Genomic DNA, 17,411 nt, shown 5'->3' with positions numbered 1-17,411 from the left:
GAGGAAAACAAAACAGGCGTTTTCACGACTCAAAGCCAAATGATGAAGATAGAAACTGCACACGTTTGCAAAACTGACGTTTAACCAATTACTGTTGACCTATGAAACAAAATAAACCTTTTTGTTAAAGAAGAAATCTGATCAAATTAATTCTTATTAAAAGTGCAAGATAGTTATTCCGATTAAACATTCACTTTAATTAGTTGCCCTAATTAAAGCGAATGTTTGCGGCATCAAATTTGTTTATTCTTGTGTTAGTAATGATCCAACAAATACACATTTGCATGAGAAAGACTTTTTTTATCTTTGGGCATTAATACTGTAATAACAATATAGAACCGCAGCTCTATTTCTGTTAAATGGAACTGTTCTTGTCTGTGTGCATACACAGAAAAAAACCTTGCCTGCACTGTATCCCTTAAAAAAAAAAAAAAAAAAAGAATAAATAAATAAATAAATAAAACACATGGGGTTGGAATTTTCAGAGCTAAAAATTATGCCATGTTAGTGGACTCACTCATTCATGAAGAAAACTGAACTTGCAGTTGGAGGCAGCATCCTAGTGCCAACAAAACAAATTAAAATCCCCAGCAGGAATGACAATGTGTTGAGGGGTTCAGAAAGCTATATTATTTCACAAAGGACTAATTTGTGAAGGGGGTAAAATGTTCTCAATTTAGGAGGAATAGAGTTTAAACAACTGGGTCAGTTTGTTGCTATCAAGCTTTCTCTGGGAAGCTACAGTTGAGCTAATAGCCTCACAAAAACGACTAAAAGTTACAAGGAGAATATTGAACACTGCATGTCTGAAGCAGACAAGAGACGTCAAGGCATCAAATGAAGCATAACTATGGTTGAGCAGTTATTGCCTAGCTTTTTGAAGAAAAAAAATAGAAGGCATAAAGATCTCTATTGTAAGCATTGTTCACTAAATGTCAATTTGATACCTCAGAAACCATGTTCATTCTGCCTAGTTGTTGGGGTTTTTTCTGCTTAGTAGTTGAATATTTTGTGCCCTGATTAGTTGTTGGCAGTCACACTTTGTGGTTGGTTTATTGGTCACAGGGATGGGGATTTGTCCCTAAACCATTGGTTTTCGGTTGGTCTTTCAGATCACAGTCGCCAGGCTAATCTACCGTTTCACACGCATAAGCGTTGTTTTGGAGTTGGAGTGGTTAAAAGTCACTTCTACTATTGTGTCATGTGGAGAGGACAGCTGTAAGGCTTGTTTTTATCCCGCTTCTCTGAAAATGGGTTTACAGTCTGAGTCATGGTTCATCACTTCAGTATGGGGTCAAACAATAATATAGAGAACCTAATTTTAGATATCACAATTTACACCAACTATTGAGAAAATATACAGCGAAATGATTTTGAGGTCATATCGCTGAGCCCTAGGTCTTAGTTGGGTAAAAAATACTCTTAAAATATTTATTTATTTTTAAAGAAGAAAATGCTACTTTGTTGTACCATATAAATTATTTGCTGCTCTAAAAAATCTAAACAATAAAACCAGGATAAATAAACAAAACTAAAGCACTCTTCAGAGCTAAGTGGAACTCAGTCAAGGACTAATTTAATGTGTGTGTTTGTGTCTGTTACTGCAAGTATCACTTGTGAAAATTGCAGAAAAAAAGCAATCAGGACCATCAATGCCAACACAAAGACTGTGGAAGACAACGTTTAAAGGCTTAATAAAAGTCTTATTGTCCTGATAGTACAGGACAATATACTTTGGGGAGTTTTATTAGAAATAGCCATGCATGTCATAGCGAACAAAATACAGCATGGTTCTCTTTTTTTTGTTTTTGTCTTCAGTTTCAGATTTGCTGGCTTAGTGTCTGACCATCTGCTAGAGTAAAATTGTGCTTTTTTTTCAGCCAACCTTTTATGATAAAGTTGTACAAAAAAAGTCAAATTTTTGGAAAAGACGAGATATCGTCACATTCCTAATACAAAAAAGGTTTGAATATTTCAAAAAATTACAGGGAAACACTTTGAAGAGCATCAAGATGTTTGTTCTACATCTGATTTGTGTTACAAGATGTTTCAGAAGAACTAAAACTTTTTCCCATGCTTATCCCATCTGTTCTGTCTTTTCTGCTCTGGTTGTTTCTGCAGTCTACTAACCCGGTGTGAGGTCCATATTATTCTTGTCATTGCAGCCCTGAAGGGAGTCCAAGGTACGGGTGACTTGACTGGCAAATTCCTCCCCGCCGTTCATGCACTCTCGTTGCAAATGGTGACGCAGGTCTGTAATGTCGTACTCGTACCTGCAGATGACACTGAATTCAGTTACCGCTGCAATAAACTGACCTAACTTTAGATTTCCAAAGTGACATGTCTCTAGAAGCTTTTCTTATCAGCCTTAGATTCTAAAATAAGCCCCTCCTAGTCATATTTGAACCTGCTCGGCATGTACCCGTCCAAAATTGGTGTCTCCCGGATGCTGAGGGTGCCACCAGAGTTTGGCCCCTGACCCCTGGAGTTCCTTAGACTTTCCCGTGCTTGGCCTCCCATCAGCACTGATGGGATGTAGTGTATCTCATTAGCCGCCTCAGCGCTGGCACTCTTTTGGGGCTGAGGGATGCGGCGTCTCTTACACCAGCGCCTGCGGGTGTACAGGATCAGGACGAGGCACAGGACGGACAACAGAAGGGCGATCATCCCACCCTGATGGGAGGAAAGGGGAGAGTTTGGAGCAGGGACAGAGAACCAGGGGAGGGGAGATGAAAACAGTGGGAACATAGTCAGAAAATCCAGCCAAGGCAAAAATAGATCAAAGTCAAACTCAGAGAACTGAAGCCATGGTTTACTAAAGGATTCAAGCTACAATTTAATGAATAAAGCATAAAATGTTTTACCAGATCATAGTTCAGATTCTTATTATTCTACTTTTGAACACAGACACTACAGAACATAACTTTTGAAATTATTTTTACCAAAACAGGAACAAGTGAAAGGCATCAGCAGCCAAAATTGCCATGACCAATGACATCAATAATACACCAGCACCTGCAGCCTTAAAAGCAGCAATGTCACAGGTTGGGAAACGGAAGATCATCATGATCATGATTGTGTTTGTCAGGTTGACACCAGGGGTAGAGCCATGAACAAATGACTCATAAAGAGATGTTACTGCGGCAGTAACAATGTGCAATATCAAACTAAGCTTTTTATTTGCTTTTTGCTTTATCTAACACCAAGAAAAAAAAAAACATGATCGAAACTAATTGTAATTTTGAAAAAAAAAAAAGAAAAAGAAAAAAAAAGACTTATTAAAACAAATTTTCACTACAATTCCTCAGAGACCTTCAGGGTGCAGAAGATGATTATTTCAACAATCCTACAATCAATTGACTTTAATCCTTATAAAAATGTTCTACAAGCTGAATTATCCAGGAATCACAGTTAAAAGTTAACAGAAGAGGGAGAATGTTTAGTTGTCAGCTTCCTTATCTCAGCTGATGCTCCCTTTCACAAATGTATCCTAGATAGACAGAATGTACTTTCTATGAAGAAGGCAAAATACAAAAGGGAAAACAAAGTTACTAGTTGACATAACAGAAAATAATGTCAACTGGAGACTTGACTTAATTATTATATTGTCTATGGCTTGTCCTTGCAGGATGACTGGGGTCAGGTATGCATATTTCAGCGGTCATTGGATGACCGCTGGAATGTGTACATGCACACATATACAAAGAGACAAGTATATGTGTGCATGTATTTTTTGTTTGTTTTGTTTTTGTCCGAAGGGTTATTTAGAAAGACCAATTAACCCAGCCATCATGATTTTGGACTATGGGAGGAAGCTGCAAAACTCCACGCAGAAAGACCAGAGGCTGGAATTTGAATCCTGGGCCTTATTTTTACAAAGCAACAGTGCTGCCAACTGTGGAAACGTGAACGTCATCTGCGATGGTATATATTAGCTCATTCCATGTATATAGTGTAGAGAGGACTGATAGCAAATGATTGGGTCAGGTCACAGGAGCACTTCCATCTGGATTTTTTTCTCTCTGACTTAATGACTTGTGAGACACTCCACGGGGTAAAGGCGATATGGCGACATCTACACCCACAGAGGGCTGAGAGATGGTACAAGATGGACAGATGAAGGGCGATGATCTTGCCCCGAGGACAGGTTAGTAGAGAGGACAGAAACTGAATCAGACAGAAACTGGGGAGGAAGTGAGGCAGCGGCAGGAACGAGTAAAAGAGAGCTCTGAAACGGCGAGTCTAGAGTCAAAAAAATCCTGTCAAGAAGCAGGATATGGATCAAAGTCAAGACAGGTCAAAAGCACCGCCTTTGGAAACACAGGAGAATGCGAGAGCAATTGTCAGCTTGATAATGTCTTTGTTGAATATAGGGAAGACGGTTCGTCAAATGCGTTGACCTATTCTGTTTCTAATGCCATTATTTGCATGTTTAAGGTTATTTAAATGATGATGTGGAGTAGAAACATGAAGTGTGGGACTAAAGGTATGTCTTAAGGGCATAACATTACATGTTCAGCGTGTGCAGTTTACCTCTTATGCATGCCTAATTTGATGCTAGCAGCAGGGCAACTAAATGAATAAAAATGAGATACATTGTGCAATTTGGAAAATGTCAAACAGAGTTATGAAAATGTCAAGGTGACAGTACGGAGAATCAGACAGCAGCAATTTGCCACTGGAGACTGATGTATTTTTAAAGAAGGGAATGAATCCCTTACAGCAGAAATGCAGAAAATATCGAGCAAACAAACCACATGAGTTCTCTCTTTGGCTAAATGCTAAAACTTCTGACTTTTAGGCTGGGCTATTGCAATGTCTTAATTTGTGCATAACATTCTCTGAAAAGCCCCCCACTGATCCTACACGCAGCGCCGGCTCTGGAGAAAAACCAAAAGGAGCCACAATTCTCTGACTTATTTTCTTTGTGCTTGTTTTATTTACTTGCAAGTTACATAAGACACAGAAAGTAAAACTTGGTTTAACTACCTCTCAGCGACTATTTCTTCATAAATACATGTCCAAATTGCTGTCAGTGACTTTGTATTTTTTAGCAAAAAGAAATTAATTGACATGATTTCAGAAAGCAACAGAAAAAAATTAAGCAAACCATTATAAGCCTGATTAAAAAAAAAAAAAAAAAAAAGTAATGGCTTGATCAGAAAATGATAACCACGATTAAGTGAAACTAATTTACAGGGAATTAAATTAAAAAGTTACCAAATCAGATAATTAAGGGAGGTATTATGTGAAATCAACTTTTTTTAAGCTATGTATCATGTTATGTTAGTCCCTCATCCCACCTGAAATGTGGCTTTGCTCCTTTTACGCATGTTTGGGATTTCAAACATGCGTAACATGTATGTTTGACCCCCCCCCCCCCCAAACATGGGGGGGGAGGGCATGCCAAAAGAGCTACAACAACTGAAGGTAACACAGTTATCTGATTGGCACTATGTGTCTGGAAAATACATAATACTGCCCCTTTAAAAGAAAATTATGGAATATGATCATGCAAACTTGGGTCTTAATCAGTAATTTCCATAAAAGATCCTTTTGCCCAAACATATTAAATGCTAAGCTTGAATAAATCTGAATTTCTATTACTTATATTAATTTAAAATTGCAAAAGGAGAGGCCTATTTGCATGTGTTGTTTGCTTAATCTGCCCTGTCAAGGACATTAACAAATGACTCTATGATATGGGCCACTTATGCAGTAAATCTGCATACAGACTGGTCAGAAAGGAGACTCGAGTCATTTGGTTTGCGATAATTAAATGTTCAGCTCTCTGCAAGTCACCGATAATGACCCCTATCGACATTCACAGAAAACAATTACTCCACTCCAACTAAAATTACTCTGTGGAAAAACAAAACAAAACATAGCACACAAAGAAACTGCATTTTCTCTCTAAAAAAGACTTAATTTTGAGAATATGTAAAGCTACACAATACAAAATTATTTGCAATGGATCAGTTCAATTAAATTAAGTAGAACTTTTTTCTTTGTGTTAATCAATATGTACATTAATCAAAAGCTGTATTAGAATGCTTTATTGAAAAGAGGTATAATTAAATACATATAGAGAAGTGCATTTGAAATGCACACATTAGCCTCCATCAATTAATTATTCACTACTGATTTGCAATCACTGAATAAAATACTGCATGTGAAATATCACCAAAATGACTCATTTTGCCATGTAGGCTGCTGCATGGAAAAACATATCAAGAAGCGAGAACCATCCAGTCCTGTCACATGTTTAAAGTATGTGGGTTGTTTTTAAAAGTGGATGTAGTTTGTATAGTGTGTGCATGCTGGGATCAAGGGTATAGATTTATACAGAATTCAGAATAGTGTATATGACTTTAGCTGTGATATCCCATCTTATTTAATTTCCCCTCCATATTTAGGAATCATCTGACCAGCTGGGTATGTTATCACCAACCTCTGAGTGTCCCCAAGAGGTCAAATAATGATATGCTAGTATCAATCTGAAACTTGCCAGCAGCTGGAGCCACACTAAGCATTTATCATCCAGCATACTGTTGCATGACATTACTTTCTATAAATGTTATTTCAACTTTTATTATTGAGTTATGTAGCAAAACTTGCATAAATGTCAAAGGCTCTAAAGCTTATACTACCACATCAGATGTGTGGAGAACTATTTACAAGAAACAGTGAGCTGCAGGGCAAATGTGAAATAGTTTGATGAGGCATACCTTTAGTGGCATTTTTGTGATATTTCTAGTAATCAATTGCACTATACATCCAACCAAAATTAAAAACATTTCATAAGACACTGTTAGTTTCAAAGGTTGCTTATAGGATGAGAGAAAGTTGGTGCCGACCAGGATATTAAAGGGTAAAAAAGCTACACATTTCTAAGCTTCATGTTCCAAGTTTCAAGGAATATGAGTTTAATAACCTCCTTGGATCAACACAAACATTTTTCTGATGTAGAGAAAGTAATGTGGACCTTAGGTATTAACTTGACTGTAACACTGTAACATGCAAACCTGGATTACTGATATATAATAGTAAACCCATGCAAACATCATAATCCGAACATTGTTATATTTAAATGCACATTAAAGAGCACATTTGTAAATATAATGCCTGAAACAAGTTACAAAGAATAATGGATGGCTAAGCAGCAGAGCACATTCGTGTGTGTGTCAAAAGTAATACAAAAAGCGAAGGCTGTAAGCTTTACGACTTGGTCCCAAAACAGCTTTTCACCTTTATAGCAGCCATTAAAAGATCTGTTTGCAAAGCACTTGGCATCTTTCACAACATTTTGGACATTGCTGATTTTCCAATAACATAAGCATGCCATCTACATAAATCGTGTGAGACAAGATTTGCTCAAACTAAAGCAAAAAGTTGTCCTTACAGTCTACAATAATCAATAACATGTAAGCAGCCAACACAAAACCAACACCTGCTGTAGGTTTTAAAATTGAGAAGACACCAAATTTTGATCATGTCCTCAAAGCATTTGGAAAAAAATACAATAAAAACACTAATTTAATTTATAAACTGAAATATATTTGAACTGAAGCGTAAAATATCTTTGCTATGGATTGAAATAAAAACAGACTTTTTTGTAGTTTGCCTTAAAAGTACATGAAATCAAAACTTTTATGTTACAAATTAAACATTGCTTTCAGTAAACAATTTTAGTTGTGCCTAATTTATTCAACAGTATGAAAATGATACCAAATGTACAGATACAATCCTAAACGGCGCCCTTTGTGACAGAAAAAAGGAATGGAGTAACAGATGGTAAGCCCCCCACAAAGCCCTGATCTAAACATCAAGGAGTCACAAAGGGATTAGATGAAGAGATTAACCCTAGCCAACTCGACATAGCATGATTGATTACAGTTTATTTGAAGGAAATCACCAAATGACCATTGGGGATATTTTAATGCATTTAATTTGATAAGCATACAATTTAAAAAGTCTACAGTCTCATTCTCTAAAAACATCATTATGGAAGTCCACACCTGTGTTGCAACATATGACAGAGTCTGCACTAATTGAAACGGATCCATATGTGTGAAAAATAATCCATTTCACAGAGTCGTGAGTGTGAAGGGATTCCAAATTAGAGCCTGAAGATGATCGGAGTCTTTATTATTTGGCAACATCTGGAAGGTTTGGATTTAACACTCGTTTGTCATTGTTGATGGCAAGGTGATTATGTTAAAATAATGTAGTGGCTGGCTGACATGACTGCAATGGTTTATCAGAAACTGAGCAATCAGTTTGTCTTCAAACAAGCATATAAAAAGTTTCATGAAATCCCTGCTTATTTTTTTAGAGCCTGCAGTAGCAGAGGATAGGAGAGCATTGAAATGCATCCAAAGCAAGACATTTCAATGCCTCCATGCAATGCATGGAAGGCACCTATTACTCTGCACCTCAAAATGCCTGCCGCTTCCTTCCACCATTTATGTGGCTCGTACCGCTGCGTGCACACCACAATATATATATCAAAACATGCGGCTGGATCTCGGCATGTGGGCTATTGGTTCTCTTGGCATTTCGAGTAACCATGGCGACGTAATTAGTGAAAAAACGAGCCAAATTCAAATAAAAAAAATTCTAACTTACACTGTATTGTTTCAGTAAGGCTGCGTTCACACTGCAGCCTGAAGTGACCCAATTCAGATTCTTTTTGACGTAATGTGACCTGTATCTGGTCTTTCCATGACAGTCTGAACACCAAAAGTCGGATTCTTTTCAAATGCGACCCATATCCAGTACGTATCTGATTCAAATGCAACCTAACGTCCAAGTCGTAATCCTCCGAAATGAACGTCACTGATAACCCACAAATCTCATTATTCTGCTTCCTGATACGCGCAAGTGGGAAAAATAACAACTGTGACGGACTATGTGAGGATTAAATTGTTAATTTAGTATTAAGAGATGAGTGTTTTTTTCTAGTAACGAACTGCCACGAAGTATAAATCAGATTTTTACTTTTGCACTGAGTGTTGAATGGCAGCATTTAGGCTAACATTAGGATTTTGGCAAATTTTAGCTTATACACTAATTATAACATACTGAATTGAGTGATCCCATGTTGCTCAACATGCTTTTTTTTATTTTAAAGTTTAGTTTATTTTTAAGTTTAGAACATCAACTTAACTATTTAAGTGTTTTCTTTTGAGTCTGCCAAGCTTTAATTTCTACACTTTTGTAACTCGATCAAAAGTTGTATTGACTTTAAAATACGAATTTTGAATCCCGAGTTTTCTAATCCACATGAATGTACCAATAACTTACAATTTTGCTGTGCTAAAGAAATTTCATAATGATAATTGTCATGACATCATGAAAATAAACTTGAAAATTACCGTCCATCAGTAAAATGTTTTCTTTCTAAAAGAAGACTTTAAAGCCAGAGAAATACTTTAATTAGCATACCGATGGCATATATTTCTAATATGCAGGTTTTAGGATTCTTCATAGTTCAAAGTTCAAAGGTGAACATATCAATAGCTATTAAGCTAAGGTTTACCATTAAGCACATCCACCACATTATTCCTCCCTGAGTAAACTAGAATAGGAAGCCAAATGTCAAGTACCTCAAAAGGTTCTCAATCAAATAAACCTCGGTGACAAATGCAATTCAAAACCATCAACCCGCATTAGCACCCTTGAACAGAGGCGGAACATACAGGCAATATGGAAAAAAAACTGTTTAATGTCAACATTAGTTGAAATCAAAGTGGGGACTAAGTGGACTGTGTTCTCTTATACTGCCAATAAAACTAAACCACACATCAAGGCATGCCTGCGCTCCAACCCCATAATCCACTTACTAGCGGAAGGGGATGATGTTGTAATGGCACCAGCGCTCCTTATGACTTGCACTGCTGTCATGCAAGTCCAGAATAGAGAAGGCAAGAAATGGCCTTCCTCAATCTGACAGAGCAGACATTGTATTAGAGCTGAGCTATCAATCTGTCACTTAGTTTGTGGATGTTAGGCATTGAAAATCAGGAAGACAGAAACATCTGCACTATCCGCCAGCTACAAGAGAGCAAGAGGAAGGTTGTCTCTCAGAATATATGAAATTTGATATTTCTACCAGGAACACTGATTAAGTTTCATATCAGGTCACATAGTTCAAATACTGAATCCCTGATTTGGTATTGCTGTGATTGATTTCAAGGGTGACATCTAAGATTTTTTGTTTTGTTTTTTTTGTTTGTTTTTTTTGTCAGTGTGCCATCAATATATTAGAATTTTTGAATGTTCTGGTGCTGATTTTTGACATTGAACAAACGTAAAAGTCAAAAGTCTATTTCACACACTTTCCACAAGGTTTCCTGCACTGGAAATGAGAATTAATGAGAGGACTGGCTTACATCATTTGATTCAATTTGGTGTATTTGATTGAAGCTAATACAGCATAAAACCAGACTCTTTGTGGTGATGAGATATTAATGTGAACCGTGTTATGGTTGCATATGTCACTGTGAAAACTCAAAATGGTTGAAAGACATTTACAGATCACGTAATGTATTTAAATCTATTTAATAAGATTAGGATTCCTGTACGTATAAAACAAATAGGGGTGTGCTTTAACTTGCAGAGTAAGGGCACATTACTTAAAGATCTTTAACAAGTCTAATGAGAAGCAAAGCAGCGGGAATGGGGACTGAAGTAGGGAAGTGAGTTGGAGGAGCAGAAAACAGAAGGTTTAAATGGCTGTGAGGATGATCGAGAAAGTGGTGTGAAAATTAGTAACGAAGAGCAGGTGGTGAGTAGCAAACTTTGAAGAACATAAACCACAGGAGGGAGTTCTGACTGATATAAAAGGCACAAAAGTTCAAAACAAAAATTCAAAGAGAAGAGCCCATGTAGATCTAATTCCTATACTTAAATGGGTGTCATTCTTCGGCCTAGTACACTTTACTGATATTTTGATACATGGTTATACCAGTTTGACACATGCAAATTACTTTGGTCACACTTAAAATGAATATACAAATTAAACCTATCAAAACTCACTTGAATGTCCACACAAAATGATTAAAGAAACAACAAATTCAATTCCACGAGTCTTTAAAAACTGATATATACCATATATATTAGAAACATGTAACTAAACCATATGTCATACTACTTTTAGAAGAGAAGATGTTAATGAGGCTTCATGTTACTTTTAGACAGGAGGTGAGACGACACCAAAGAGGGGAGCAGCAACTTTAAATGCACAAGTAACATAGATTCTGACAGGAAATCAAAGAGACTCCGCGGTCAGTAATGCCTGCAAATGAGTGGTTGCATTGTCTAAAAACATCCATCACAGGTTTGGCTTTTAACTCATCAAATCAACACAACATCAGGGTGCAGATTTTTGCAATTGACTCTCCACATTGTCAACGGAAAGATTTTAGCTGCATTCATTGCTAATGTGTTTATTTGATTTCAGAAACACAGCTACTGAGAGAGGGGGCATCATTTTAGAAGACCATGGATTGGCAATATTATTGGCATATATCGCAATGACAAAAATCAGTTACAATTAATCCCCGATTTGTAGCCAAAAATGGGATATTTTCCTGGAATGAGTGAAGCTGCTTCATATATCAGATGAATGAAAAAAAAAAAAAAACTCTGCAAGCAGTGCAAGGAAAATATAATGCAAGTATTTTATCTTGCTCTAAGGATCAATTTGCTTACAAACCAAATGTGTATTTATATGTAGTGAAAAGTAGAATAGCAGTTATAGTTATTCGTGTGAAATGAAATTGATAATTATACTTGCCACATAAGGGAAAAATGGGCAAAATCACAAACATTTAGATTAGTGAAGTAACAGTAATGGTCTAGTATTAGTCACCCTGCCATTAAAGTGACTGTCGTCCTGGTACTTTGGAACTGAGTAATTATGCAGGAATGAATAAACCAGTTGCAGAATATTCTTGTTGCCTTCAGACAAAACTGTTTGGTAACAAAGCTGTTGAACTAAATAAATGCCCTTTTTTCCCCCACATGTACATGCAGTCCTACAGGAGAAAGAAGGAAACATTCCTGCTGTCATTATGATGTTTGCTGTTATCCACTGTAACGTGGGCTACAACTATAAGTGATAATACAATCATGAACAACAGAATAGCACAGTGGTGTGCTAATTAGACCGATGCCTTATAGCGCGACGTCTCAGATTCAACCTTTGCTTCACAGTTATAGTTTTCCATATGAGAATTCTCTATTTTTCTTTGTATGTTTTTATTTCACTTCCTAATTATACTTCCTGCACAAGTTACAGTATCACATAAACACAAACTAGTCTGAGTGCATTTAAGTTCTGAATGTGGTATTGCTACAAACATTTAAAGTTTCAACTACTAAATAAATTACAAATCAAAAAGTATTTGTTATACTTGTCCATGTGTGACTAATGCATTTGGTTGACGGAAATGAGAGTCGGCAATACATGATGTTTGCACAAATACTACTAAAAGTTAGAGACTTTTAGTTTCTAACTTTTAGTACTTTTAGAAAGTACTAAAATTACTTTCTAAAAGTAATTCTACTTTTAGAAAGTAAAATAACTTTCTAAAGTAGCACATGCCTGGACATGTGCTACTAATGTCCAGGCATTAGTAGCACATGAACTCTGTAAAACTATTGGATGTATGGTTATTATTAACATTAATAACCACAGTGATTGCTGAATTGTGATGAGACAGAAAGTCTTGTTCCCTGAAAAAGATGGTGCCCAAAATGTTTTTTCTTCTCACTAGCTTAAAAAGAATGAGTTTAACATACACAAACCACTCTTTTTTAACCACAGGTGTAGCTACTTAAATTCAGTAATAATATTTCTAATTTTCTTTCCCTCCATCCAATGTCTTTGGCTTATCTAAAACCGGATTGGACGGTCAACACCTTATATTGTGTTTACTGTCATTTTATTTGTTTTTGGCGTTTCTATTTTTTCTGCTGTTACACGTGAATGTTTACGATGTGGGTTTAATAAAGTATGTCAATCAATCAAGTCAAGCAAGCAAATTTCATCCACACCAGACAATGACGCCAGGGAGATTTTTAATGCTGAGGGTCCGATGATATGATTTCAAAATCTAGACATTAGCTTAGACTTGACAGTTTTGTTCTCCAAGACCAAGTAAATATGCTGAAAGGATAAAACAAGAGAGCCTTCCTCTTCAAATAAGATAAAAACTGCTTACATTTCTTGTCAAACCCTGGCTCCCTGAAATCTGAACTATCCCTGAAAAAGCAAGTTGTGAAGATTGTGACGAATTTGCATCTCAGCAACAAGTATGACACGTTTAATTTCTGATTTTAATCCGTGCAAAAGTTAAACAGATGTGCTTCTAGTGCTGTTAAACAAATGTGTTCATGTCACTGAAGAACTCCATGAATGTCTTATTTAACCCTATTAACATTTATTGATTAAATGCAATTGCCTTGGGATTTGACCTTTTAGTCCTCAGAGGTGAGAATAACCACAGTGAGACAGCAGCTTCAATATTAGAAAACATCAAAAGGGCAGAGTTGCTAATTCTCAATAGCTTTGAAGGGGGTTCTATATATTTCAGATTAAATTGGTTATGAAAATGAAGAATCAATTTTCCTTTTAGGAGAAAACAAGTCTGGCATCTTTTACACTTTAATAATATTCATGAGCAGCCCAAGCAGCATATAACAATCTAGCTCCTACGCAAGTGTGGTTCATTATGAGCTTGCTGGTTGTTTTTTTTAAGACCACGGGTGAAATCTCAGCTCAGAGCGGAAATGAACTGATGTTGACGTCACTTTGTGTCAGACTAACTTTTCCTCCGAGTTGTGGTGCTTTGTGTTTCTCTGGCTGATGGTTTGTTCTTGTCTAATTTGTGCAGTGCGACTGTAAATAGCAAGGAAATGAAAAATGGCTGCGCTGTGACAACAATGAACTAGGATAACAAAACTCTGATATGAGAGACTTACAAAGAAAAAAAAATGTTACAAATGCTGACATTTCAGGGATATTTTTAAATTTAAAGTGATGTTAACAAAACTACATCATGCAATGTTGTTAATGTAAACCAGTTAGCAGCAGATTATTTTACAAAAGATGATGTAAACGTGCTGCAAGATCTACATTTTAACCTTTTTCAGTTTATTGTAAATCAACTAGGCAGCTCCTTAACCTGATAACTATTGTAATCAACTTTAAATGTATTTAGTCAAACAAAATAGCTTCTTTTTCTTTTTTCTTTTTTTTTTTTTTTTACAAGTAACTCATGGTAATTTATCAATTAAATAAAAGTATCAATGACAATATAACTGAATGTGGTCTTTTTCTATATTATTTGTTTGTCTTTCTCAAAAAAAAAAAAAAATGTCTACACCAGAGATTTAGCAGGACTACAAACAAAACTGATGGACTGAGTCGTCCTCAAATCTCAGTGGGAAGTTATAGATTGTTTTGTCTCACTCTGCAGACTTTCAAAACCACGTTTTGCTACGTTGCTCGCAGAGCGCCTCTGGGTGCTGATTTTCATCAGATGATGCTGCTTTACAAGTGGGAAGGGCTACATTGATTGAAGGTTTACGCGATCAATGCGATTAATGCAGGGTTTAGGAAGGTTGCAAAGTCAAAATCCTAAGATCTAGGCAGTGTCACAATAGCCATTTCCTCTTACAAAAAGTGGGTGACATCAGTATGTGTTCTTAAAGAGCCAACATATTTTAGAGTTGTAAATTGTTCTCTTAAGTCTGTTTTGAAGTGATGCCAGCTTCAGTGATGTTTTTTTTTTACATACTTAAAAAGTAGAGAAAAAAATATACATAAACATACATGGTAAAGATCAGTTATCAGACATAAGAGCAATATCGATATCAGATATCGATATTGGCCCAAATTTTCTTTAATACTAATAATGCATCACATGGGTTGGAAGACAATGTTGTAGGATTCACAATAGTGACTGCATTTATATGGATCAAGGAGAAATATAAAGTGATTTTAGTAAAATATTAGTTACAAATGATATTCAGTCATGCTATTAGAAATATTATTAGTGCAAGCTAACAAAAACTCAGATAAAGCAAGTAATACATTATAACCTACTGGCCTCTGGCATGATATTGCTTTTGTTTCTAAGACTGTATGATTTCTTTTGTAAATCTGCCGACACCATCTTACCAGGGCTTTTGCTGGAAAAAAAAGAAGAGAAACACAAAGTAAACTTCTCTTGTTTCTTTTGTATCCACAAGGAAAACTAGAGTACAGAACTAAAATGTAAGCTGATCATCTTTGAAATCTGTCACAGAAAATCAAAGATTGTATGTAAGGCATCACAATTCAAGTTGCACATTTCAGCAACTGGAAGAATCAAAGTGCTTTACACCATGAATGTGATCCATCTGCTCCCAGGACATTTAATACTGAAATGTTTAGAAGTAGAAAACTTGAGCTGTATGCATCTTCAGCTGTAGTAGATTCTACAAACCAGAGCTTGTTTGGTTTTCATTGTATCTTTCAAACTGAATATCAAAATAGGATATAGGAATCATGTGCACTAATACAGAGCAGGTCTACCAGGAAAAAGAAAATGACAATGGAAAATCACCCACATGTTTATTGGACTTGCTATTGTAGCCACAAATATCAGACTTAAATGTATCTATATTTTTGTTTTATAGTGTAGATGCAGGTTTTGACCATAAACGGACATTTAAAAAGAACAGCAGCAACAGGTACTCCATTCCTTCATCTAGTAAGCTTTCGCACTTAGATAACCACATTTCAGCTCGTCTTTCACTGTGTTGCTGCTACAAAACAACAACATGATTTTATGGCCTCCAAGGAAAAAACAAAAAACAATAGAGCTAAAACGGAGTCGGGGGGCTGGAGGGACACGTCAAATCTAGCCTGAAGCTTAAAAATATTAGGCAATCATATAATGTAATTGACTCGGTTTGGATGCCTCCATACTTTATGTGCTGATTGGATTGATCCATCGAGACCCTGTAGCAAAACAGCAGCTGATTAAAATTTGTAAATTAAAAAGGGAGAAACGTGCACAGCAGAGATACAATGCAGTTTATGAGTCTGAGTAGATAAACCAATCATGCTGCAGAAGAACACAACGCGTTGCAGATTAAAATATACAGATTTTTCTCTTTTTTTCGGTCTCCGTATGAAAAAAGTGTTAGGTTATATGTTTTTTAAATGTACGATTCCTGCAGAGTTCAAGTTAAAGTAGACTGTGTGTTTGAACTGTCTCTGTCTCACCAGGTGTTGGTACAGACACACACAAGGTTAGTCATCTATTATTGATGACCGGCTGCAGCTGGTGGAGGACACCGTGGTCACCTTGTTGGTGCGACTCCGAGTGGAGAAGCTTTGAACCATGTAAGAGCACCGGTCCAACCGCAAAGCAAAACATTTCGAAGAGGACTCATCTGCAGAAATGCACTGCAGGTTCATTAATTCAAATTAACTAAATGATTATTAACCTAATTCACTGAGTAATATTACAAATTGTCCAAAGTAGTCAATTAGAACCGTTTTTCTGGCCTCAGAACTAGACTTCTGTGCAGTCCATTGAACCTAATCTCTCCTCTCCCCATCCGAATTTGGCTGGTGACAAGGCTGGCTTGCCTCAGAGTCTTAAAATCCTGGGCATCTGATTCAAACGATATTTACGAATAGTGTTTTAACAGCCAGGATGGCAGATCAGGCAGATCAGACAGATTGTAAAGACCCACTATATTTCCATTCAAGGTCTAGAGAAAATCTCCATGCTTTTAATACTGGTTCTGTATATTGACTGATTCAAGAATGGAAAAACTGTGTAATTTTGATAGGGGTTTAAAATATTTTCATTATTATTTTTCTAGATTGGACATTTTATTCATTTTGACAACTTTGAATATCATACATCAGCCAAAAGAAGTAACTCCATTGTGTCGCTTTGGGTTCTGCCATTCTGTGTAAAAGCTTTGCTCAGTTATTCATTTATTTATTTATTTATTTAGGTGCAGTGCTACTCAAAATGCTCAGAAAGACCACATTTCTGTGTTGTGGATCCTGCAAGACTGTCCAAAATTCAGTAAGTCAGAAGATGTAAAAACAGATGTAAAAACATGTTTTTCATTCCATTTCTTTTTTATTTAAACATATGTTAAATTATTCCACAATCTTGGAAATGATGCATCAATATACAGTGAGAAAGTCTAATGTCTATAGGGCTTGTACAGACAGCAATGTGGGAAAAGAAAAAAAAAAGATGACATGAAGTTCAAGAGACCATGACCTAAGTAAACACCCCTCAGCATCAACAATCACAGAGTAGAGAGACAATAGAAGTAAATTTATCAGAGTAGAGAAATCTGATGAATTTATCTGGTCAAAAAAAAAA

General features: G+C 36.2%; 1 protein-coding gene across 5 annotated transcripts in view; it reads right to left on the bottom strand.

The window, feature by feature from the left end:
* The window catches only part of LOC106952426 (astrotactin-1), a 223,679-nt gene that overhangs the window by 132,967 nt on the left and 73,301 nt on the right, over positions 1-17,411 (bottom strand). For all 5 annotated transcript variants that reach the window (XM_015040520.1, XM_015040524.1, XM_015040523.1 and 2 more), the window contains exons 3-4: positions 2,423-2,673; positions 2,131-2,273 (exon numbers count right to left, since the gene is read on the bottom strand). In XM_015040520.1, coding sequence (XP_014896006.1) covers positions 2,131-2,273; positions 2,423-2,673 — 394 coding nt within the window. The remainder of the gene's footprint in view (positions 1-2,130; positions 2,274-2,422; positions 2,674-17,411) is intronic.

The sequence above is a fragment of the Poecilia latipinna genome, unplaced genomic scaffold (genome assembly GCF_001443285.1).
Source record: "Poecilia latipinna isolate Pla-1442-1.1 unplaced genomic scaffold, P_latipinna-1.0 Scaffold513, whole genome shotgun sequence".
Classification (NCBI taxonomy): domain Eukaryota; kingdom Metazoa; phylum Chordata; class Actinopteri; order Cyprinodontiformes; family Poeciliidae; genus Poecilia; species Poecilia latipinna.
The sequence above is the reverse complement of the archived record's forward strand: the minus strand, read 5'-3'. Positions and strand labels throughout refer to the sequence as shown.